Source organism: Syngnathus typhle, linkage group LG13 (assembly GCF_033458585.1).
Source record: "Syngnathus typhle isolate RoL2023-S1 ecotype Sweden linkage group LG13, RoL_Styp_1.0, whole genome shotgun sequence".
NCBI classification, from domain to species: Eukaryota; Metazoa; Chordata; class Actinopteri; order Syngnathiformes; family Syngnathidae; genus Syngnathus; species Syngnathus typhle.
Genome location: NC_083750.1, coordinates 6507566 through 6531123, shown reverse-complemented (window position 1 = coordinate 6531123; position 23558 = coordinate 6507566). Strand labels below are relative to the sequence as shown.

The 23558-nt window shown below is 46.2% G+C and overlaps 1 protein-coding gene across 2 annotated transcripts in view; it reads right to left on the bottom strand.

Moving 5' to 3' along the window:
• Window positions 1-3384: 3384 nt before the first annotated feature.
• cadm3 (cell adhesion molecule 3) overlaps window positions 3385-23558 on the bottom strand; it is a 46904-nt gene continuing 26730 nt past the window's right edge. Inside the window, exons 4-10 of one of the 2 annotated variants that reach the window (XM_061295693.1) lie at window positions 16858-17010; window positions 15038-15175; window positions 12007-12177; window positions 11343-11433; window positions 9368-9540; window positions 6692-6817; window positions 3385-6591 (exon numbers count right to left, since the gene is read on the bottom strand). In XM_061295693.1, the coding sequence (XP_061151677.1) occupies window positions 6473-6591; window positions 6692-6817; window positions 9368-9540; window positions 11343-11433; window positions 12007-12177; window positions 15038-15175; window positions 16858-17010 (971 nt within the window). In that variant the 3' untranslated portion in view covers window positions 3385-6472. Of the gene's footprint in view, window positions 6592-6691; window positions 9113-9367; window positions 9541-11342; window positions 11434-12006; window positions 12178-15037; window positions 15176-16857; window positions 17011-23558 lie in introns of both variants that reach the window. The other variant, XR_009717664.1, reaches the window with a different exon arrangement.

Sequence of the window (23558 nt, the reverse complement as noted above, 5' to 3'; positions counted from 1 at the left end):
CAAACACACCATGATGATGATGATGATGATGATGATGATGATGATGATGATGATGATGATGACCATCTGCGAAAATTGAGGCCTTCCATACTCCAGGCTAACATGTCACGTGTCATTTTCAAAATTGCAGCCCAGCATTAGCGTCATTACTGACTCCAAAATATGACTCGAATGCTTCATTCTTCTCGCTTTGATCGCTCGACGACCCGCCGTCCAAAGTTGTCGTTCAAGGTTCGAGAGGGCAACTTTTATCTGGATGCATGTCCACACTCAAACGTCAACCAAATGAGTGGCACACGCTCACATTGCGACAAGTTCCACCGAGGGGACTCTCCAGCAGCCAACTTGATATTGAATCTGCGTTGAGCCGCCGCTGGCCATATTAGCATGGCGTCGCTTGGCTTTATCTGTAATTGAACTGCCCGCAAAGCCTTTCATTCTCGCACAAGCTTCATTTTTGGCGGCTTTCTCGCACTTCCCTCGTAAACTGCCACGGCGATGACGATGATGATCAGATAGGATGGTAAATGGGATCGGTTGCCACCCGCGCCGCCTCAATTCCCGCATATGGGGAGATGGCTTGCACTGGTGACCCTGTCCATCATCGCCACTCCTGATAAGATCGACGACAATGGCGGTATTTCACTTTTATCTCCACTGTGGCTTCAAAATGAAAAAGATATCCATATTTTTGTCTCAATATTGACATTTTTGTGCAATTCCATCCTTGAAAAGTGATGATAGCACATTGTAACAAAAGTCTGGTACTTTGATAGTTTGCCCCATCCCCTCTAAAAAATGCATGATTGTAACCTTTTGTGGAGAGAAGTTGCTAGTTATTAGTCACAATGTGAATCTCAATAGATTTTTATGTGGGCGGTCCATGGGCAGAGCGAGCATCGGGAGAAACACAAAAGAGAGAAGGAAAGAAATGTCACGCTTTTTGTTGACATCGCTCTTGACCGCCATTTTGATGCATTGGAAAAAAAGAGAGCAAATAAGGCAGGAAATTGCAGCTTTTTATGATTTTGAAGTGCACCTCTGATATATTTGGAAAAGGGACATTTTTCGGAGGGTGGAAGGAGGAGAATTGAGTCTCGGTGGGTTACGTTACAGCTCAGAAAGGTTAACAGGTTCACGCGCCACTTGCACGTTCAATGCAGCAAATGACAATTCTGAAGAGCAATCACTTGCCAGCGACAACAAGTTTGCCAGCCTTTGCCAGCATTGCAGATCTAATACTACCACTGAAGGCACAAACCTCAAGACCATTTTAGGTGGGGGTCCGGTTGCTCATTCGGAAACTACAGCTGAAGACGGGAAATCGACCAACTGACTGTCTACCATTGCATACAATACCAGTCGCCAAATTGCATGGGAAAATACAGAAAATGGACTTTTGACCGTCACTGATACCAACCCAAAAGCCATTAAATTCATGTCCTGCCCAGACCAGCCAGACAGCCAGCCACCCATCCAGCCACCCACCCATCCATCCATTCATTAACGTGAAATGCATCCGAGGTCAAGCTTCACGAGTGAAGACGACGGCGAAGTCTCCAAACTGTCGGCGCACATCAGCCATCGATGCTGTTGTGGACCCAGCTGGCGAGGCAGGTCGGTACACAGGTTTTCCAACCTGGCAAGGCAGGCACACACCACCACACACGCAAGTTCAAAGTCCTTTCGTTACCATCGCTCCTCTCACAAAGAACAGACACAGGAGTTGTAACTACAAGTCCAGCGAAGTCAGCTTTGGTCAAGTGCCACGCTAAGATCATCAGGCTCCATTCAGGCAAACCACGCAAACACAAGATACCAAACCATGTATCCATCAACACAACACAAGCCAACTGTTGTGCGTCACCATCATCTCTCTCTCTCTCTCTCTCTCTCTCTCTCTCTCTCTCTCTCTCTCTCTCTCTCTCTCTCTCTCTCTCTCTCTCTTCTCTCTCTCTCTCTCTCTCTCTCTCTCTCTCTCTCTCTCTCTCTCTCTCTCTCTCTCTCTCTCTCTCTCTCTCTCTCTCTCTCTCTCTCTCTCCGTTGACTGACAAGGACACCCGAAAGAAAGCCAAGTGGAGGGACAGTCCGTTCTAACTACTTCAAAGCTTTTATGTCGCCTTTTGGAGCAAAAAGCATGACAATATGACGTCACGCCACTGGGCTCCTTTAGCCATCATTCAACCTGAACGCTTTCCGGGTGCGACCAATCAACTGCCAATCATTACCATTCCAAAAAAATAATAATAATCGATGCACATTGCACTTTATGTGCGCGTGCGTGGGTTCGTGTTCTTACCTGGCAGCAAAGTGACGAGCAAAGTTACGATCCACAAATATTGCTTCATGATGCTTTCAGCCGTGCGCGTGCACGTCGTTGCCCGCCACCGCCGCGCGAGCCTCCGTTAATTCCCGCTGAATTCCACTCATCAGAGAGGCCAAGCAAGACTTATTTATTGTGATCGATATTTGGAAATCAAGACAAGCGAAGATGAAATCCTCCTCTTGCACGTTCTCGTGTACTTTGATGTTGCATTGACGCTCGTCTATCCCTCGCAGCGCTCTGCTGGCTTTTGAGCGGCACACTTGTTCTCGCTCTCCCCGCCTCCTCAACCCCCCGCCTCCTCTTCCTCAGCCTCAGCAGCCCCCCTCCCACCTCGCGCCATCACCCCCCCCCCCTCACCTTTGCAAAAGCTCCGTTTTGGATGGCAAAAACGCTAATGGCTCCCTCCAGTGGCCGTCAAGGAGACTGCGCTTTAGAGATGCACCTTGACGTAAACTGGCGAGTATGTGTATATACAAAAATTCATAAATAATAAGCAGAAACACAAACAGAACTAGAATACAAAAAATAAAAGTAATCATAGACCAATTTTTAAAAAAATCAGGAAAGCTCAACGGCACGCAAATAAAAATAGACAAAAATAAATGTAATAATAAAAAATAAAAATGAGTAAAGTAAAATGAAATTCATAAATAAAAATAAAAATGACAATATGACGTCATGCTACCGGGAATGAAATTCAAGAAAAAGACAAATGCAATAATTTTGAGAAATAGCGCACGTTGGAATTTACATTGGATTGTACCTCCCTCTGCTGACCTCATTGTGTACTGCACTATGACATTTTGTAGCACATTTACGAAGTGCCGCCGTTGAAAGCTTGTGCAAAATAGTAAACACAAAAAGGCATTTTTGTGGCATACAAATTAATGAGCCTTTAACTTTTTTAAACCCTCTCTTTTTTAATTAAAATACAAAAAAAAGAGCACAAATTTCATATTGACTTCAGAGAAATGAACACCTTAAAACCGGCAGTGCCATTTCTGTCGTATATTTAAAAGCACAATTCGGGGGGTACAAAAATGCAGGACCAAGATGAGTGAGATTAACCCAATTGCATCTTTATTGTAGTCAACAACCCAAAACTGTATTTTTAACAAACAAACAAACAAAAAATAACTAAAGGAGAAAATCAAAATAAGTACAATTTGAACATAGGAGCCAACCACAGCATGCGGCTTGGTGACATCATCATTCAACCAATTAACAAATGTTGTGATATGAAATACTATATACAAAAAAACAAATCTACAGTACAGTTTTAGGAGCATCTAAACATCTAAAAAAATAAATCAAACAAAAGAAAAAGAGATGACATAATTTAATAATAATAATAATAAAAAACATTTTGGAACAGCGTCTGCAGACCAGAGGACGGCGGACATTTTGTCCCGCGCGCACTACACTACACACCACCTCACTGGTTCTCATGCAAGCTACATGCTAGCACATTAGCTAAGACGAAGGACAGGACGACTGTTTACAGGCAAATATAGGTCCGCTGGGTTTTTTGCAGATTATTTTAAAAATGTTTTTACAAAACAACACTTTTTGGTAGCACAACGCAGCTAATTCTTCTTCTTGGCGTTTCATCTCGGGTGTTTGACAACAGGGCCCCCTCTGGTGTGCAGACGCCAGCAGCAGAGGACAAAACAAAACAAGTGTTGGGTTCCGCTAGAATTGCTACAAATCGCCTGACATTTTACTTTATACGCCTTTGTTGTAGCGGTTAGCTGACCATATGGTAGGACGCAAGCTAGACTACCATACGGTCGCTAGCGCCTTTCACGCAGGACTTTCCATGAGACAAAATTGCAGGCAGAACAAAAATGGAATGAAAAATGAATTAGGGGTTTTTACATCAAATCAGTCGGTCGCAGAAAACAAATAGAGAAAAAAAATCAGCAGTCCCTCTGGGAACCTTTCATACGTAATTGATGCGTTGACGGAAAATTAGTGCTGCGTTTGGGGGCTTTTCACACACAAACCAGCTAAACAACAACAAAACAGTATCGACAGGCAGTTAGGGAATTTGCAGTTTCTTGTCACCTTTCATACGGAAAACAGTAAACAAAGGGATAAAAAAAAAAAGTTTTTGCAGTAAATTCGGGAAATTAACAGCGTATATTGGTCAATATCACACAAAAGCAGCAAACGAGGATCTTTGCTAAGTTTTGTGTGAAAGTCCAGGGCAACTGTGTGATTTCACACATCCATTTTACCCCCAATATACATTTCACACAGTAACATTGCCCTCCAAGGACAGGAAATTTGCGGTTTTGTACAGAGAACAGCAAATGCACAATAAAAAAAGCTGTCTTTGACAGGCAGGGTCTTTCACACAGAACACAGGGAGGAAGCGTTGCATTCAACATCAACATCCATCTCAATTAGCAGCTCGTGTTCATACGGAGAACAAAAACCATACAAAAAATAAGCCGGTTTTGATTGGCAGCGGGGTTTACTGGATTACAACGAAGATTCCCTGAACATTCCAAAACAAAAAATGGTAAACATATACAAAGTATTAGAACACCTCCTGGAAGTGGAAAGGGAGAAATGTGATTTTCTTTTTTTTGGGTGTTCAGCGGAGACCATTTTTTTCACCAAATACCGACAGGAAGTACGACAAAAAAATTGGGACACCACATGAAAGAACATGTGGATTTTGGACAAAAGTATTAACACTTTGCAGCGATACCAGCTTCTCTCTCCGTGAAGACTTCCTAAGCAACATGTGATGGGGATTTTTACACTCATTTTTCCAGACTAAATGCATCCGCTCCAAGCATACGATCATACATGCTATAAATTCGGGGAGGAGGGAGGGAGGGCAGCCCACCACAAAAGCAGCACATCACGTATATGGAAGGTGAGGGCAGTATTGGGAGGGGCCAAAAGGGATCAGGACGCAGCCCTGCCTGGCCCCGCCCCGGGCTGAGTGATTAAAGAATGAAAAGAAATGGATGAACGTGGAGACGAGGACATGGAAGTTGTTGGCTGACTTTGTGACTTTGCCTTGGCGCAGCACCCACAGCCTCTTAGCAAGATTACATTGGCTTTCCCCAGCCAACGTGACATTACGTTACGGGAACCGGAATGTACCACTGAGCCTAAAACAGGGTTGCATAAGTCCAGTCCAGCCTGAGTCGGTGGATTTTTTCAGTCCATTCCTACGGTGCAAGATCAACTAGCAGGAGAAGCGCTTGCATCCATTGATAACGATGTTATGGCCAAACATATCATGAACTTTTGTTTTTGACTCTTTGAATGATTTCTGGTTGGTTTTGTATTGTATTGTGCACGGTTCGAAAGTGTCAAGCAAGGAATGTGTTTCAGGAGGCATGCCCGTCTGCTTTTGCGTGAGCAGCTTTGGACTCTGTGGGTTAGTTTGAGTGGTTTTGGTTAGTTCTATCGTTCAACTAAAAAATAAATCAAATAAAAAACAACAATATAAAAACAAAACCGATACAAATATTTGCAGTCGAAGTTAGTTTACATTGCAACACCACTGTTGGTACTTTTTGTATTATGACATTTATTTTGTATTTTTTCAGATACTCTGCACGCAATAAGAGTATTTGAGGAAGTGAGATGCATGAGCGACAAGTCCCCCCCCCCCTTTTCTATTTACAGGCCCACATGCCCGACACGGTTCCGCCCAGTAAAAAGAATGCTTATATTTTAATATATATGTATATATATATATTTATATGTATAGGTGTGTAGTGTAGATGGAGAGGCCTCGGGGCTGGTGCATGGCAGCGGCTCGTACCATTTTGGGGGGGAGGAAGGGGGAGGATGTCCTTGGAGTGGGTGCAGGCCGGCCGGGTTCATGTCGGAAGCAACTCGGGAAGGAATGTAAGTTACAATTTTGGAGTTAGTTAGAAAAGCATGGAAACGTAACAAGAAGGTGTTAGTGAGTCGTCGTGTGTGCGCGTGCGTGCGTGTCAGTGCAAATCTTACGTCCCTGTATCGATGCAGACAAAGTCCTCACCCCCAACTTCGCCCCTCCCTCGACCAACTGAGAGTGGTGAAAACAAAATGGAAGATTGTTCTTTCCTGCGCCTTCTGCTTTCATTCCTTCCTTCCTTCCTCCACTCCTTTCTTTTCCTGTCCTCTTCCTCCTTAGATGAAGTACTCCTTCTTGTCCTCGGCTCCGGAGTTTCCGCCCTCGGCGTTGATGATGGCCGTGTCGGCGTCGGGTGCGTCGTCCGAGCCTTTGGCCTCGTGGGTCAAATACGTTCCTATGGAAAAAATTGGGAAAAAAAGAGGAGGGCTTCATACACCATTTCTTTTTTCGTGAGGAGCCCAACTGGTGCGTGCGTTTGTATGATGGGGCCAGACCTTTGTGTCTGATGAGGTATCTCCCGAAGACGATGAGGAGGCACAGCAGGATGAAAACGATGACGGCCACCACGCCGCCGATCACCGCGTGGTCCACGCTCGATGACGTCGACATGGCCGTCGGGTCTGAACGGGCCAGCAGGAGGAGGAAAAGGGGCGGGGCGGGGGGAGATGACGATGAGTTCAGGAGAGCATGTGCCAAATATGAGGAGGGATTGTTTTGAGGAGGTGGGCCAAGTAAGGATAGATGATGGATGGACGGACGGATGGATGAAGATGGAAAAGGAAAGGAGGCCAAAAGAGGTCAAAGGGGGTCAAGAAGCAGAAGAGTAGCAAAGAACACAATTAGAAACGAGCCATACATCAAATGTAAATCAATCTAGCAGTGGCGGAACCACAAACTGCTGCAGCGACTATTATTTTGGGTGCTCGTTCTGAAAAAGGCTGCCACTGAATGAATATTTTTACTTGGGCTACTTTTCACCACAGATCAGGATAGGACACACTCACACACACACACACGCGTGAGCACCAAACGGGGTGGGGGTGCGCTGACGAGGCAAGACTACCAATAGAGGTCGTTAATCCCATTTGTCAGTGTGGGCACACAAAGCCACAAACGCACGCAAACGTAGCGCGCACGCAGCGCACACGCAGCGTACGCAGCGGACACGCAGCGGACACAGTGTAATTGAGCAGTAGCACTCAAAGGCTGCTGTGTTGCTGGAACGTGTGTCGCATACACACACGTCTGTCGCCATGAAACATTCATTACTGACTGCGTGAGTGTGTGTGGTAGCAGAAATACACGACTACAGACAGACAGACAGACAGAATAGACACAAGCAAAAAGGGGGAAAAGCAAGGACGGAATAACATCAACTCAAGGGCCACAGGAGCGCACAATCGAATGAGCTCGATACAAGAGCGGTAATAATTAGACGACTGCTTGCTTGCTTGTCTTCCTTCCACTCCTATCCTGTACGTGGTGGTAGTGCAGAAAAAAAAGTGAACAACTACCTATCAGCCATACTCTAGCCAAGGCAAACTGACGTCCCCGCTAGCTACTGTCCCAGTGGCACTGGTACTTATCTACTTCCCGACCCAATTCAATAACCTACATATTATCTACATATTCCTACCGTATCCAAATGGCTACGACATGCCTGCCTGCCTAGCTAAGTAGCTGGCTGCCTCTAAAGCAACGCACCTAGTGACTGCAGACGTCCCTGGCATCCTTCCTCACATGCAAACGGGGTCATCCGCAAGTATCTCTTGCTACAACTCATCAGATTGTGAGACTCGTGTACAAGCACCCAGGCGCCCCACACGAAGGTGACAAACACCCGCATGTTGTACCTGCGATGTTTTCAGCGCCATCTTGGTGGATGAGGAAACCGGGGATGATTGTTTCGTGAGTGAGTGTGCGTGTGTAGAGGTGTTGTGTTATCGCCGGGTGGATGCAGTGGAAAGAAAGAAAGAAAGAAAGAAAGAAAGAAAGAAAGAAAGAAAGAAAGGAAGGAAGGAAAGAAGGAAGGAAGGAAGGAAGGAAGGAAGGAAGGAAGGAAGGAAGGAAGAAAGAAAGAAAGAAAGAAAGAAAGAAAGAAAGAAAGAAAGAAAGAAAGAAAGAAAGAAAGAAAGAAAGAAAGAAAGAAAGAAAGAATGAAAGAAAGAAAGAAAGAAAGAAAGAAAGAAAGAAAGAAAGAAAGGAAGAAAGAAAGAAAAGCAGTGAAATCCCGACATGCACATCAAGTACTTGTCTCCAAGTTGAACAACAGCGTATTTGTTTGCCTGCCCCGGTGGGCAGGGGCCTCACACTTGTTGACAAATAATGATTATTATTTTTACCTGTGGGGGTGCCATGTCCGTTCGACTCGTCGGAAACAACTGAGGGAGTGAGGGAGGAAGGGGAGGAAGGCAGAAGCGTTGCCGAGGAGTCAGTCAAGTCGGGGAAAAGGTCATTGGAAAGAACGGTAGTGGCGGCGCTAGCCACATTTGTGGAGGAAGGGGAGGAAGGCGCAAGCGTTGCCGAGGAGTCGCTCAAGGGGTAAAGGTCATTGGAAACCGCCGTAGTGGCGGCGCTAGCCACATTTGTGGAGGAAGGGGAGGAAGGCGCAAGCGTTGCCGAGGAGTCGCTCAAGGGGTAAAGGTCATTGTAAACCGCCGTAGTGGCGGCGCTAGCCACATTAGTGAAGGAAAGGGAGGAAGGCGCAAGCGTTGCTGAGGAGTCGCTCAAGTCGGTGTAAAGTTCATTGGAAAGCGCCGTGGTGGCGGCGCTAGCCACATTTGTGGTTGGCGGCGATTCAGACGGGGACCCCGTGGAGGAGAGCTCGGGGGGTGAGGAAGTGGCGTCGGTCACCAGGGAGGAAAATGTGGGGGTTGGGGGAGCGCTTGTGGACTCGCTGGGTTCGGTGGGATCTTCTGCGGGACAGTTGTAGAAAAGGTGGCGCACCGCACAAAACAAAACGGGAGACAAAGGGGAGCCAAGCGCGAGGCAAAAGCAGAAGTCAAGCCAAGGCAACGCGGTTGGATCAGAGGAAACAAATTAAACAAAATTAGAAGACCAAAAAAAGATGGAGAAAACCAAGAGAATCCAGGACTTCTCCCCAAAAACATTCCTGCTGCGCGACGCTCACTAAAAAGCCACTTGGTAAAAAAAATTGGAATTTGGCTTACCTTGCACCAACAGCACATACTCGCCCATGCTGCTCCCAATGCCGTTGTCGGCAAAGCAAAGGTACACGCCGTTGTCTGACTTGTTGAGCGTCTCGAAGCGCAGCAAGTTGCCCTCGGCTTTGGCCAGCGGGGGGAGCTCACCGTCCTTCTTCTCCCAAATGTATGACGATGGCCTGGAAGAGGAGGGGGAGAGGGGGGTGTTAAAAGGAGAGTAAAAATGAAATCAAAAGCAAGCCGGCGACAAGATGCTGAGAAGAGCGGACAGCCGTTCAACGGGAGGATGAAAGGCAGGATGAAGAAGAACAAAGATCGGCGTTTCCAACGCTAGCGAAAAATCCATCGCGCGATGAGAGCGATATCGGCCGCGCTTCTTGATTAAAAAAAAAAAGAAGAAAAGAAAGACAATTATGCAAATGAGGCCATCCTGACACCGCTCGTTGGTAATTACAATGACGGCTAGCCGGGACGCCAAAAGAATGAAAAAAGTGCCCCTACCCCCATAGAAAAAAACTGTTGCGTGTACAAACTGTACAGGATTATTTTCATCTGCTATCCACATACACGTGAACTCACTTTCAATTTAGCCCGCCACGTCCCGCCCCATCATGTGTGACATGAGAGCTAAAAAAAGTTTGTTCTCATCGCAAGATTGCTTGCTTTCCCTTACTGTACAACAATCGCCTTTGAAAAGTGCAACAATCAGCCGATGGTGACCCGCATGACTGCTTCGTTTCTTTTTTTTTGGTGGCAGGCAGGCAGGCAGGCAGGCAGGCGGCGCCGAAAGCATCTCCAAGCGATTAGCGGGCTGCTCGCGGGACCGTAAAACGCACATTGACTTTTGAGCGTAATGTTTCATAACAGCCACTTAGCTACAGACGCTAAATGCCGACTTAATTGTTTGCTTAATTGCGGACGATCTGTCACCGCGAGGCGGTAAACGGGGGACGGGGAGCCCATCGCCTTTTACTGTCGGCCGGAGACCCTCTTCACTCGTTCCTCTCTGGGATTATTAACGTTCACGCGACTGTTAATTATATTCTTACGACGGCTAACTACCGTTATCATCACTTTTTTGTTTTTATTTCTGTTCGAGAGTATATGAAAAATGATGAATAGTTTCAAAGCTGGAATCTAATCAATCTCGCTCCCTCGCTAACCCTAAACGAAGACCTAGCGAGCGATTGACCCGGCCTGCTAAATGACCAATCTCCCTCAAGCAATACAAGTGGGTTCACCTGCCTACCTAAAAGAATATCTTAGCCCAGCTCTGTGCCTTGGGTAAATCCAGCTATAGTATTTCAGGACCCACCCGCCACGCCAATAAGCCCACCCCCGTTATTTTCTGTCAATCAAACTGACAGGAGGGAGTCCGGTTGTATGCGCTATGATGGAAAAGGCGCCAGTGGAGATCATTATGGGGAAGGACGTAAGTGGTGTGTGTAAAGGGGGAGGTGGGCGGGCAAGTTCACAAGAAGTGGAAAGGCGCAAATTGGCGACAGGTGAGGCGGTGGGGGGAGCGACTGGATCGATGAATGCGGGTGGCGGGAAGCTTCATCTATAATTCAGAAAGGCCACAAAGAGAGAACGATTGGGCTCGTGTGTGCGTGTGTTTGTGTGAGTTTTGCGATACGTTGTGTCGATGTTGCCTTTATCTGCCCCAGGCGGCCGATTAATATTTTCGAAGCAAGTGACATGAGGTAATAGATGTAATGAGTGCAGTGGTGGTCTTGTGTTTACATGTTTTGACTCCACACACCTTGCTCGGGACGGGACGGCTCATGCAATCTTTGTGTCATTGTTTAGGCGATGACAAGTGACTCAAGTCAACGCTCAAGTTAGCTCGCGTTCGCTGAGAGGTGAATGTGACTACGAGCTTGCCGCATTTAGTGTTGAGATGGGAGTTTTGAAACATTTATAACTCACGAGTGTGTGTGTGTGTGTGTGTGTGTGTGTGTGCACGTTGATGCTGTCTTACTCAGGGTTGCTATTGCCCAAACACTCGAGATGAAACCTCTCCCCCTCGCGAGGCAGATCGCTCTCGGGCGCTATCTCAACATTCGGGGAATCTGTAAATGACAACACACACGCACGTTATGCTACACGTTATGCAACACAAGAGTGAAATGGGTGCAGCCACACCTAGGACACAGGGAGATATGCACTCTACCACATCGCCATGGACTGGCAACTGCTAACCCCATGATGACATAATTCCCCCCTCCCCTGCCTTACACACAAAAAGGCAGTACCTGGGTGGGCCACACGATGGCAGCGCCGCCACCTGAATGTGCGCACCCCTCTTAGCTACTCCCTAACCAAAAGGTTCCTCTTACAGCTTCACCCAGCAGCAGGGTCTTTTCTAAGGTTATCTGTACTTGGCTTGCGAATGAGCTTAAAAAAACGGACAGCGTCAGCTCCTTATTTTCTTATTCTCAGTAAAGCCGATTGATAGCAGTTTTTTCACTCAGTACTTATTTACTGTTACTCAAGTCATTATTTGGTGCACGGATTTTGACTTTGATTTGAGTCATCGTTTTCAAAAGGAACAGAACTCATCATCGAGCCGCTCTGCTTGAGCTGATTTGACCTTTGAGCAGTCGTTCTGTTTCAAACTATCTGGCGGCCATCGGGTGACTTACACAAGACCTGGAGCACCTGGTCGCTCCTCTTGTCTCCAGAGGTGAGCGAGGGGTGGTCCACGGCGCAGGTGACCACTTGGTTGTCGTCGGCGCGGCTCACCTCCAGCGTCAGCTCGCTGCTCACGTTGTACGTGGGCTCGTCCGGGACCGATTCCACCACGTCCGGCCGCCCTGCGGTAGGCAAAAGGCCAGACAAATCCAAATATAAAATAGAGCCTCTCGAGCCATCATCTAATTACAATGTTCTAGTTTTTGTGCCTGCCGCTGCGGCACAACGGCGACGCCTATTTGTTCCCATTAAATAAAAAATGTGTTTGGTGCGCGGCGACGCCACGTGCCACGTGCCGCCTCGCTTGCCCCCCCGGTGTTTTGTTCCCCAATCCATCACGACACGCCGCATATAGCGCTCACCCAACAATGCCACATTGGCTCCCTGCCTATGGCAAACAAATACGAGCGAAAAAGGTAAAAAAAAAAAAAAAAAAACGTGAGGTGGCTGGTACAAAGCGCAGGTGCACCAACAAACAATTAACGGCATGACTAAATGTCGGCGCCCGGGGTGAAGTGGACTTCGCTTTCAATTAAACTCCCGGCGTAGGCGCTTGTCACATCCCATCGATTGGAAATGTTTTGTTCATTAGCAATGACTTTATTGATCACGGAGATACGGCCAACGATTCCTCGCCAAATAATTAGCAAGGACGGCGAGGCGTGTTTTGTCCGGAGCCGAAGCGGGATTAAAATGGCGGGCTAGTAACTTGGACGCCGCCCTATTGAAAATCAATCGGCTTCTCAATGTGGAGATCCCCCGCAGGATAATTGCTGACATGAAAAATACGACAAGGGGGCAAGGTGCCGAGAGCAAGAAAATACTTTTAGGATATCATTTGTTAATGAATGACCTGCTTAGAAGTTTGTGAATTTATTTGTGAAAATGCGGGGACAATCTCATTATTGTCTGTGCTGCTCTTTGTTAGTGCTAATCCAAATTGCCTCGCAAAGTGTTTTTCACATTTCTGCCACCAGTGTCCATAAAGTGACGAGAACAACCGGCCAACATCAATAACGTAAGCGTAATAGTTTACCTCCGTCCTCGGCAGCCGTTCCAAAGAGAAAATATTTTTCCTACTCTGGCTTGGGAAAAAGTCTCAAGAGGACTTTTGGAAAATACCCCCTTCAAACCGTCAAGTGTTTTGTTTCATTCTTTTTGTGACTCTAATAAATGTGACGTTGGTGCCAAGTGAGGTGCGGGGGCTTTTTGTTTGATGGCGAGGTTTGCCACCACAAACGTCGACGTCAAAGTTGGGGGTCGCCGCCTTGGCCGCTTTTCCAGCGTAGTAGTTGGCGGGCGCCGCTACAAACAAAAAATAATCCATTGGGGATTACGTTTGATCATCTGAATTGATCACGTTAGAGAGATTAGCGTGGAAGGGAGGGGGGAAAAAACCCCGCAGCTGTTTATTTCTACTCTGCTGCCATAAAAAATGGATTCATTAATGAACGGCCTTGAATGTCTGAAAACATTTTATTGTTAATAATAATTATATATTCCAGAGGAGATCTCAGGCGGCGATGATCCGTAACTGGAGGTCAGCGCATGGATGTTGGCAGCGGCCAACACAAAACGTTGTTTTTTTTCTTCCACTTTGTGGTGTGCGTAACAAAAAAGACTTTTTTTCTGACCCCGGGTAAAGATCACGCCTAATATATTTTGTGGCGAGCGCTATGCAAGCTGCAGATCTCCCGAAACCAAAGGTACCTTTCGTTTTGAGAGGAGAAAATGTTTTGATTTGCCAAAGCGCAGCAGGATGTGAAGCGTGTAAAAAGAAGTGGAGAGAATATTGACTTGAAAACGGCTGCGGTGCAACATTTTTGGAGGGAATCACACTTTTTCCACTTTGATGCTTTCATTTAGACATCATTGCAAATGCAGCCAAAGATCAAGAGAGATGTCGAATTTTTCTAATACACTAGCAACATTTTGAAGATCATTTGTCCACTTTTTTGCAAAATTTAGATCTGCCCACGTGAGACATTTTTCTGACACCAGAATGCGACACTCGTGTCCAAGTCAACTTTTTGCTAGAACTCGGGTGGGATAATTCCGCCATTTTGTCCTCGAGTGTGGCTGTTCGGATGCCACCAAGTGCTCCACCACGGCGCTCTCACGCCGTTCAGCTAACACAGCCCTCGCAGCTCTTTCATTCTTCTCAGTCGACACCACTTCTTCTCCTCACACACATACGCGGTCCATCTCGCTATCTAAATCCGCTTTCCTGATTTCTGTCTCAATTTCATCAGCCTTTCCCAGCCTCTCGCTAACTCTTCTCCCGTTGCGCTCTCCGGTCGCCTCTTCTTCAAAACCCGAAGCCACACCTCCCCTTTTCGCTTCATCCGACACCGTCACCCGCCTCCTCCCTGCCACCTCACATCTAGTCAGCTGCAAAGCCACCTTGCCTCGCCTTCTTCTGTGGTGCCTTTAATTCCCCCTCATCCGCAACCGGCGTGCAGTCTTTGCTTTCACACACGCGCGCGCACACACTTCACACATTGCTAACGCACACACAGACGCACGCAAACACAACATGCTGTCATTCTCTCATCAAGACACACGCACAATCTGTGTCACACTGTCTTCACACATGCACACACAAACACACAGACACACGCTGCCATTCTGTCATGGAGCAGGCATGCACACGTGGGCTTGAACCCCCCCCTACCCAAATAATTAAAATAAAATAATAAATGTGAGGGGCCTATAGCCGTTTTGCCCGTGCGTCCATTGTGTTGAGGCGGGTCAAAAGTCACGCGGCTGCAATTTGTCGGAATATAGGACGACAGGGAAAAAGAATCACTTCATTTGTCTTCCGCTGACGTCTCCTCGCTGCCTATTTCCCGCCGTTTATCAGTCACGAACCCCGGGGAGGAAGGGGAAGGGGGTGTACCGATCTTTTCATCCCGACGTCGCGGCCGGATCGGGACGCTTATCCCCAAAGCAAGCACAACTAACTCTATGTGAGTGACACACCTTGAACCTCCAGGTCGCCGCGGAACCATCGCAGCCTGGCAGGGGGCTTGCTGCCCGTGGTGGTGCAGGTCAGGATGAGCGTGCCGCCCTCTTGCACTGGACTCTCCAAGCCGGAGATGTGCGGCTTATCGGGGACGCCTGGCAGCAACAAAAACACACTGACTATACAAACAAACTTGACTAACAAACGACAGCGGGCGTGTCACGTGCTAAACTTGAAAGCTAGCCAAAGGCGGCTCTCTGTCCTAGTCAATTTTTTTGAGTCGCTTTCCATTGTAGTAACTGACGTGCATCTTTGTCCTAATACAGATGGAAGAAAATATCGGCTATTAAAACATTGTTGGAGTGACGGATGTGCCACTGAGTAACCGCAGCGTTGCTCCCAAAGCAACAGTAAGTAAAGGTTAGCATGTGTGTGTGTTTGACGCTTCTCCGACACAAGCCATAAAGTACGCTGGCGTTTTATTGATTGGAGTGTGGGCTAATCATCTTTGCACGCATGCACATCTTTCAAGAATGGATTTGTGAGGTGCTCTGTTTGGCTGTCAACTAATTGTCGCCATATTTCCTTCTTTTTTTGTTTTGTTTTGTTTGAGCGTGTGTGCCTTTAAAGGGATGCTGTGCCGTAATTCTCCAGGAAATAAAGGGGTAATTAGCCACATGCAAAACAGCAAATTAAACGCTCACGTTGTGGCTTTTGCGTCAAAATGTTTATTTTTGGTTGAGTTTTGTTTTTGTTTGGTAGTTGAGGCTGTCCCGCCCCTCTTGGACAAAATGTTTATTTTTGTCACTCGGTGCACCAAAGTTAATTAAAAGCATCAGCTCGTGGGAGTGGCCCAAATGTCAGCCGAGGTGCAAGGTGATAGTAGAACGCGGTCCCAAGAAAAAAGGACAAATATTCCACCTCTTTGCCTTTTTCATGTTAATATGGTCAAATAGAAAAGGTAAAATGTTAGCAGAATAAAGCATTTCATTTGAGTAAGAAGAATGCAGACATTCCAAAAGGAAAGCTTTTTCGTCCGATTTTTCAAGGGAACAAAAAGATGTCGTGCTTGATTAAATACTTGTTTTTGTTCGAGAAGAAGCATCTGGAGACTCCCAACTGTCAGCCAAGGGAAAAAAAGTGCATTGTCACTTGCGGTAATTGTGCATTTTTGGGGGAGGTGCTTGCATGTAATTGACAGCAGTGAGAAGCCTCAACACTTGACACGTGTCACACGAGAACGACAATGTGTGGACGATGGAGTGTGGCGACACATCATCCATCGCACATCGTTTTGAAAGGTGCGCTGGTGCGCTCGCTCATGAGCCCGTCGTTGTTCAATTTTTAATGCACTCGTGGTCGATCGCTATTGCCTCATTGCTACGCAAAGCTGCTTCGGAGCACGCGCAGACTGCATTTGACAAACGCGCGACGTCAAATATTGACGTGTTATCTTTTGAACGGATCGATACCTCGCCGCAGTTCAGAGCCACGTTTGACGGGAGGGCGGGCGTCTGGCGACTTTCTCAAGGTCACCAAATAATGGATTTTAATGGATTTTTTGGGGGGTTAAATTACAATAACTATCTTTTTTTTTTTTTTAAATGACAGCTTTCTCTATCATTATCCGAAAATTAAATTCACTCTAAAAATGTATTTAATGTACCTTCGATTGAATAGTTGCTGAAATCTTTTTTTTCCTTGAAGAAAATATTTAAAAAACAGTAATGAAACATGTAAAAAAAAATACATAAAGAAAACGAAATGAAAACGGAGTGAATTTTTTTTTCATTTGAAAAAAGATGAACCTCTGACCTCATAAAAACCAAAAACTTACCCAGCACGGTGACGGTGGCGCGCGCGGTGCGCACCGGCATGGTGAAGATGGAGCAGGTGTACTCTCCCTCGTCGGACAGCTGCACCTCTGAGATGATGATGGACAGCTCGGTGGGCGTGGAGCGGTGCAGCTGGATGCGGTTGTCTCGCAGCGCTGCAGCCACCACGACAACACGTTGTGGTTAGATATCATTCAGCCAACCCTCATCAATATTTCACGCTCAAGCCGGTCGCGGCGCCGCTGGCCTGCATTTTTTCTCCTGCGTCTAATTGCCGCCTTCCTCCTTTTCTCCGTTTTGCTTTGCACGCGTGGGCGTTTCTGCGCACTCAGAGTTTTGCACCGCATCCTGTACATCAGCCAAGTCGGGCGGCATCCCGTCTAATGAGCGTTTTGAATACATATTTACGCTGAGTCCGACTGTTTTCACACTGCGGCCCGTAAATTCCCCAAAAGCGGAGGGCGCACCCCAGGTGGGGCGTGAGTGGAATCTTATCTGCCGGCAGTTGCCTTCTTAATTGCTTAGGAACTTTATGCTGGTGATGTATTTATTTAAGGATCCCCAAACTTGCGTGCGAACCCCCCGATGAAGTTCGTGTGTATTTATGACTGTCCCATGATAGTCATTTTGCTGTATATGTATCCCCCCCCCCTTCCCGGGGTGCATGAGCTCTATTGGTCTTTTCTATTGTCAATTTGAGCTATATTTTTCAGCGCATACTGTATGCGAGGCATTCTCATGCTGTGGTGTGCGCACCCCCGAGGGTGCATAAGTGCCGTTCAATGTAATTGTTTCTTTGCAAATGAGCGACAATGTTTGTACCCGGTTTTGTGTACATTTTCAACAACCCCCCGGTGCTACATGAGGTCAGTCCTCCGAATGTAATTGCCGTTTGGATGAGAGCATTTCTCACATTTACAGTAGTATTAAGTGTTTCAGGGATTGTGTGGTGTGCACGCGCCACACTGAATACGCAGCAACTCATACAATAAATACACAATAACTATCTCTCGTGCGTGTGCCTGCTCTGTCGGGGTGCAAACTTTCCTTTAAAGGCTTCTGTGCTGGATGTGACGTTATTAATATTTCACTACTTTTATGTGCGCCGCTGTTGGTTATTTGCTGCAATAAAGGGGAGAGCCGAGCTTTACAAAATGGAGATGAAAAGGCCCGTGGAGACGGGACGCAAAACAGACGGGCGGGAGGATGAACAAAAGGCGGGGTACGCAAGGAAATGAAGGGGGCGTGGCGGTGGGGAGAGAGCGGCAGAGGTGAAATAGGAATATGGAATTAACGTGTGCGTGTGGAAATGATGTAAGAGGAAGTGGGCGAGGGGGCAAGAAAGGGATGATGAGGAAGGAGGATGAAGATGAAGAGTGACACATGTGGGCGTGTCACAGAGGAGAAATCCTCAGATTATGAGGAAAATGACGATGAAGACGATGATGATGCAATTGGATGAAAGCCCATTCTTTGATAGCGATAGAGGATGACCTTTGCTGTCTACGGTGGGAACGATGCCTGTCTGCCTGCCTGTCTTCTCGTCTCCCTGCTCTTCCTGTCTCTCTTTCTGTCTCCGTCCCTTCCCGACTCCGTACCCATCTGTCTCCCTGAAACAGCAGGCCATGGATGCGCAGGCCTCCCGGTTTGAAAGAAAAAAAAACAGCGAGCGAGCGGCAGAAGTGTCGTTGTTGTTGTTGTCGGCTTTCCACATGAAAGCTCCCTTTGACGTCGCCGTGACAACGTGTTTGTTGACGCGCAGTCGGCCGCCGATTTGACAGGCAGCTAGCGCTCGGCGGCGGTGATGCGTTAGCTCGGCAGTGCTTGAGAGGGGCCCGCGTGACACGTGGAAGAAGGAATAGAAGTCGGGATCAGTGCCTTGAATATTCCGCCGCTTTTTTTCCCTTGTCGTTTTGTTGTTGTCGTTTTCAAAGCGCCGTCACACTTGTCATGCGGCAATGTCGCCAAAGGGAATTAATCCAGTAGGGCTAACATGCTAATCTGCTAGCGTGTCCTACTTTGTTGTCTTGTTTGCGTCTACTGTCGTCTCGTTGCGTTTTGACGGCTCATAGCAGCCGGAAATTGTTGGGGGGGAAAAACAAACGCGCACTTAATTCCCAAAAGTGCGCTGGGCTGAAGAGAAACGTCACAGTTACAGGTTCATTATAAGCACTTAAAACCCCAAGCCAGGTTTGAAACTCCAACCTGAACCTCTGACGCTATTGGTTAAAAGGTCACATAGTTTTCATAAGTTTTGAGAAGGCGCTCCGAGAAATTTACTTAGGGAAATTCTTTGCGGTGCGACTGACATTTAAAAATGTCACAGACTGTCTGTTGTTTTTTTTTCCCCTTTTTTTCATACAACAAATGCAAAAAAAAAAAAAAAGACAAAGCATCGCTATTTTTTTCTTCATTTCAGTTTTAGTCGACTTCACTCGTTTTTATATGAAGTGTCTGTCTTTGTTTCACTGGCCCGCACAGTTATTATATCCAAGACTACTCTATCTTGACGCCTTATCAGTGGGCAAGGTCACTACATTTGTCTTCATGAGCGGCGCACTTTCAGTGCCCCTGGACTTTGCACTCTTTTTAATTCAGTTGTGGTCGCCTGACATGGCACACATTTGTCACCCACTGTGATTTTGTCGCTTATATTTTCTTCCTTGCTGTTACTACTTTTACCAAAATGAACTGTTTTTAATTTTTTTAATGGCGCAAACAATCAGTACGGAGACTTTTCCCACGAGTACCTCTGAGCAGCAAGTTGAACAGCTACTGGATAAGACAAAGTGCGCGAGCGCACACTCAAGGCCTTCCAGCAGAAACATCCTCGACCCACGTTGACATCCCATTTCTGCTTTTTTTTTTTCCTACTAAATTGGACGGCGTATCGGGAGGTCTAAACGTAAACCCTCAATCTCTGCCATGCTCTTTCAACTTCAAACGTGGAGCATAAATAATGTAAGATGTAAAAAAAATAAAAAATAATAAAAAAAGATATAGGTTTGGTGTGGGCTCAGCACATCCATAATTCCTTTTGCTCCGGCTCTGGCAGCAAGTGTTGTTTGCTGTGTGCCAGGAGGAAGTGCAAGAGGAAGGCAAATATTTTCACACTTCAAATCTGGACAAATAGAAGCGAGAGAGACACTTTGCCAGGTGTCCTTTTCTTTCATTTCTTTCTTTTTTTAATGAGGCTCAGAAATGCTACAAAATATTGACACATTTATTAGCTGATGCTGCAAACCACAGAAATTCAGCGGCCGGCGAGAGCAAAAGCCATCTTACAGAAGATGAGATGTTTTGTTGGCAAAAGGCCCGCAAAAAAATTGCGCGTGCTAATAATTGTGCGTGAGATTTGTCCGAACTGAATCAATGCACCACATTCAAAGAAGAAATCAATCTCATCGGGGCTTCTAAAGGTCACAAAAGTTTGAAAACCTTAGCCAGATGTTTGCTAATAGTTTTGTTTTTTCTTGCGACAAATTTTGAACATGTTGAAAATACGTGAAATTTGCACACAGCAAACCTGCCAATTTTTTCTTCTGCCTCTAATTGAGATCTTTATTGTTGTAAGGGACCAAAAAACAATTTGTTCTTGCTCTACTTGCTGAGCTGAGAAATGGAAATGCAATTTTGGCAAATGTGGGGACGAAGGCCGCCACAACTGTCTCGCTACAAGCCGATGGCGGTTCAGGGGCCGGCGGCTTTGCTCCGTCAAACCGTCTACTCTCATCAAAGGCCGCCGCCGATTGATCGCGGCTCATCAAACACATGTTAAGCGCGCACCTCTGTCCCCTCCCTAATCCTCCTGGCCTTCGGCACCACCTCGATGCATGCCTTTAGATGGAATGAAAACGCTCATCACCTTTGCAAGTGTGCATGATTGATGAAAGGTGGATTTTTTTTTTTTTTTTTTACATTTCGCTTGGATTTGGTGGGCACCGAAGTTTTCCAGCGACACGCTTGAAATACCAAGCATTTTCTTCATCTATGATACAGTACGTTTTGACAACAGCCTAAGCGAGCATCTCAAAGCCAAAAGGACCAAAGTTGTTAGTCCCAAATCGATTGTTTTGCATTCAGCGGGGCCGGCGGCGAAGAAAGGCCAATTACTGAATCCCGTAGTGACAAATTTGTTGGCTTACTTAGTAACCTGAAAGAAAAAAAAAATCCAAATAAATTGGCTCTTGTAACTTTGAAGTCTCTCGGCGTCTGGCGTTACACACCGAGTTATTTTTAAGGACACGAGCAGAAGAGCACGTTGGCGCTCCGGCAGTCAAAATACGGAAAAAGTCCTTCATGTATCCACTTTCAAAGTGTTTTTGTCTCTTCACTTTTTTTCCAGGGGCGCGTCGGCCTCGGCTAATATACTCTCCCGAGAGCCAGAAGAACTGATGCAATGTCGATCAATACGTGTCTTTTTTTTTATTCTTTCCTTCCCCCTTTCCAAATTTGTCTCAATCCTTCAGTTTCAACACGTTTCACTTAAGGATGCTTCGTACTGTAAGTGGGCCAACCGGACGAGGCGTCTACTTAATGGAGTGATTTACAAGCGGGCCGCACTTAAGCTGACTCGCCTCCCACCAGGTGAGCGCGTCCAGATCGGCAGTGGCGGCGCTTTGGGAGCCATTAGCTGGCTAAACGGAGGCAGACACATGGAGGCTGCCTGCGATGCCTGTCGACAAGTCGCGCATGAAAATGTAACCGGTGCTATACATACAGAGAAGGCGGCTCTAAGTGGCCCCGATAGCAACAAACCCTTTGTGGACGCACGTGAGATTTTTGGTGTAGACAGTGCAATGCTGTCCCAATGTCCCAATTTGGGTGCAGTTTCCAAAATGACCCAAATATGGAATCAAAACGGCAGACCATTTTTTTGTGACTCTACTCGTGATGGCTGAGGGATGCAAGAGCAACAAGGATTTCTCAATCCCAAAATGGGTTTTGATTTAAAAATGTGTTTTTCAAGTGGGAAAGACAACGTTTTGTTTTTTATTCCCTCAACGCGTTCTTTTGTTTTTAATCACAATTGGTGCTCAAGTTCTCATGGCCCAAGTAAATTTACATGAGGGAGGCGGTGGAGGCGTGTGACCTTTCCACTTTTCTTTTGGATTCCAAACAAGTCATCTGCATTTGTCCAAACAGCTTGGCAGTGATGTTTAATTGGGGAAACAGCTTCTGTTGTCATGACGACTCAAAGTCGTGCAGGCTATTGTCTTCTGGCTAAATACAATGCAAAATATTAAGAAGTGCGTCAAAATATAGATTTTTTTTAAGGATGGAAATGTTCCTATTTACTGTAAATCTCTCGAGTGTGTGTTTTTTTTTCTTTCATCACCTCACTATCTGTGAAAATGGAAAACGCATGCTTACGTGTAAATATCGTAACGAGTTCAACTTTTAAGATAAGTCATTCGTATTTTCCGGTGCCAAGAGAGATGATTATGATTTACCTTTTGGTAAACACCGCCTGCTCGTTGCACTTCAATCAAACAGTGGTTGCTTTAATAAAAGACAGAAAATGTCAAGCCATTACCTGATATTTCACTCGACAATTCCTTTTTTTTTTTTTTTCCTTATCAGACTCACCACAAACAAAGAGTGGCCGGGCACTCTTTTGCTTGATTGGAATCTCGTTAATTTTTCAGTCTTGTTGTCTTCCCGTAGTTTGGCATTAACGTCGGACGGGAGAACGAAAGAAAAAAAAAAAAGTACCATCTGTTTGCGGGCCTTGCTAATCTCTTCTATTAGCAGCACGGCGGCGCTCCCACGCATTCCCTCAAGGCGATCGGCGGGACCTTAAAAGGCTCTTAAAATAAATGATGGAGAATTAAAGACTTAAAATATATCAGAATTGGCTACGCCGGGTCCGTCGTTTGTGTTTTCAAGGGAGGAAAAAAAAAGAAGGAAGATTATTTGTCATCCCCATATCGGATTTAATAATGCGACGGGGCTCGCTGTCCCGCAACAATTAATATTTCCATTTCATTTATTAAGGACGAGACGGCGCAACTTTTGGTGACTGCGCTTGCTTGAAAAGAAGACAGAATTATTTTTTCTCTGTTTGTGGCTTTGAAATGAATGCAAATGAAACATATGATTCAAGTGTTGCTAGATTTTTCTAATTCAAAATGTATCCAAATGAGACTCCAAATCTAGTATGCATCAATTTTCCTTCACGATCCCATTCAATGCCACAATACTGTAAGACGATTGATTTATGAGCTCGTTTGCTCGTGGCAATTTTGATCAATCGAGGCCGATGCCTCCTTGTCTTTGTGTTTTGAACGCACGCCATCCATCACCGACGCTCGGCGTGTCAAGCTAGCTCTCGCGACATCAACGTGGCGCAGTCGCGTCTTCAAAAAATAAAATGGAATACAGGCAAAAATAACATCCATCATCCTGTCATGGGTTATTTATCTCTGTCCCCGCGACTCTTCATTTGCCGTCCGGTACCTCGTTTGGTCATTTTGTCGGAGGTGTCAACGTGGCGAGGTGAGCATTGGAGCTCATGCCGCTGTGCTGTCAAACTATTTGTTCTTGAAATTATTTTCCACTTCAATTCAGACAAATACTCAAATATGACGGACAAAAACCTCAGTTATGCATCACCCACCCAGCCGGCCGGCCAGCATCCAACAAATATCGTTTCAAATATCTTTGACTGAGCTCTTTTTTACACAATAATGACCTTGTTATC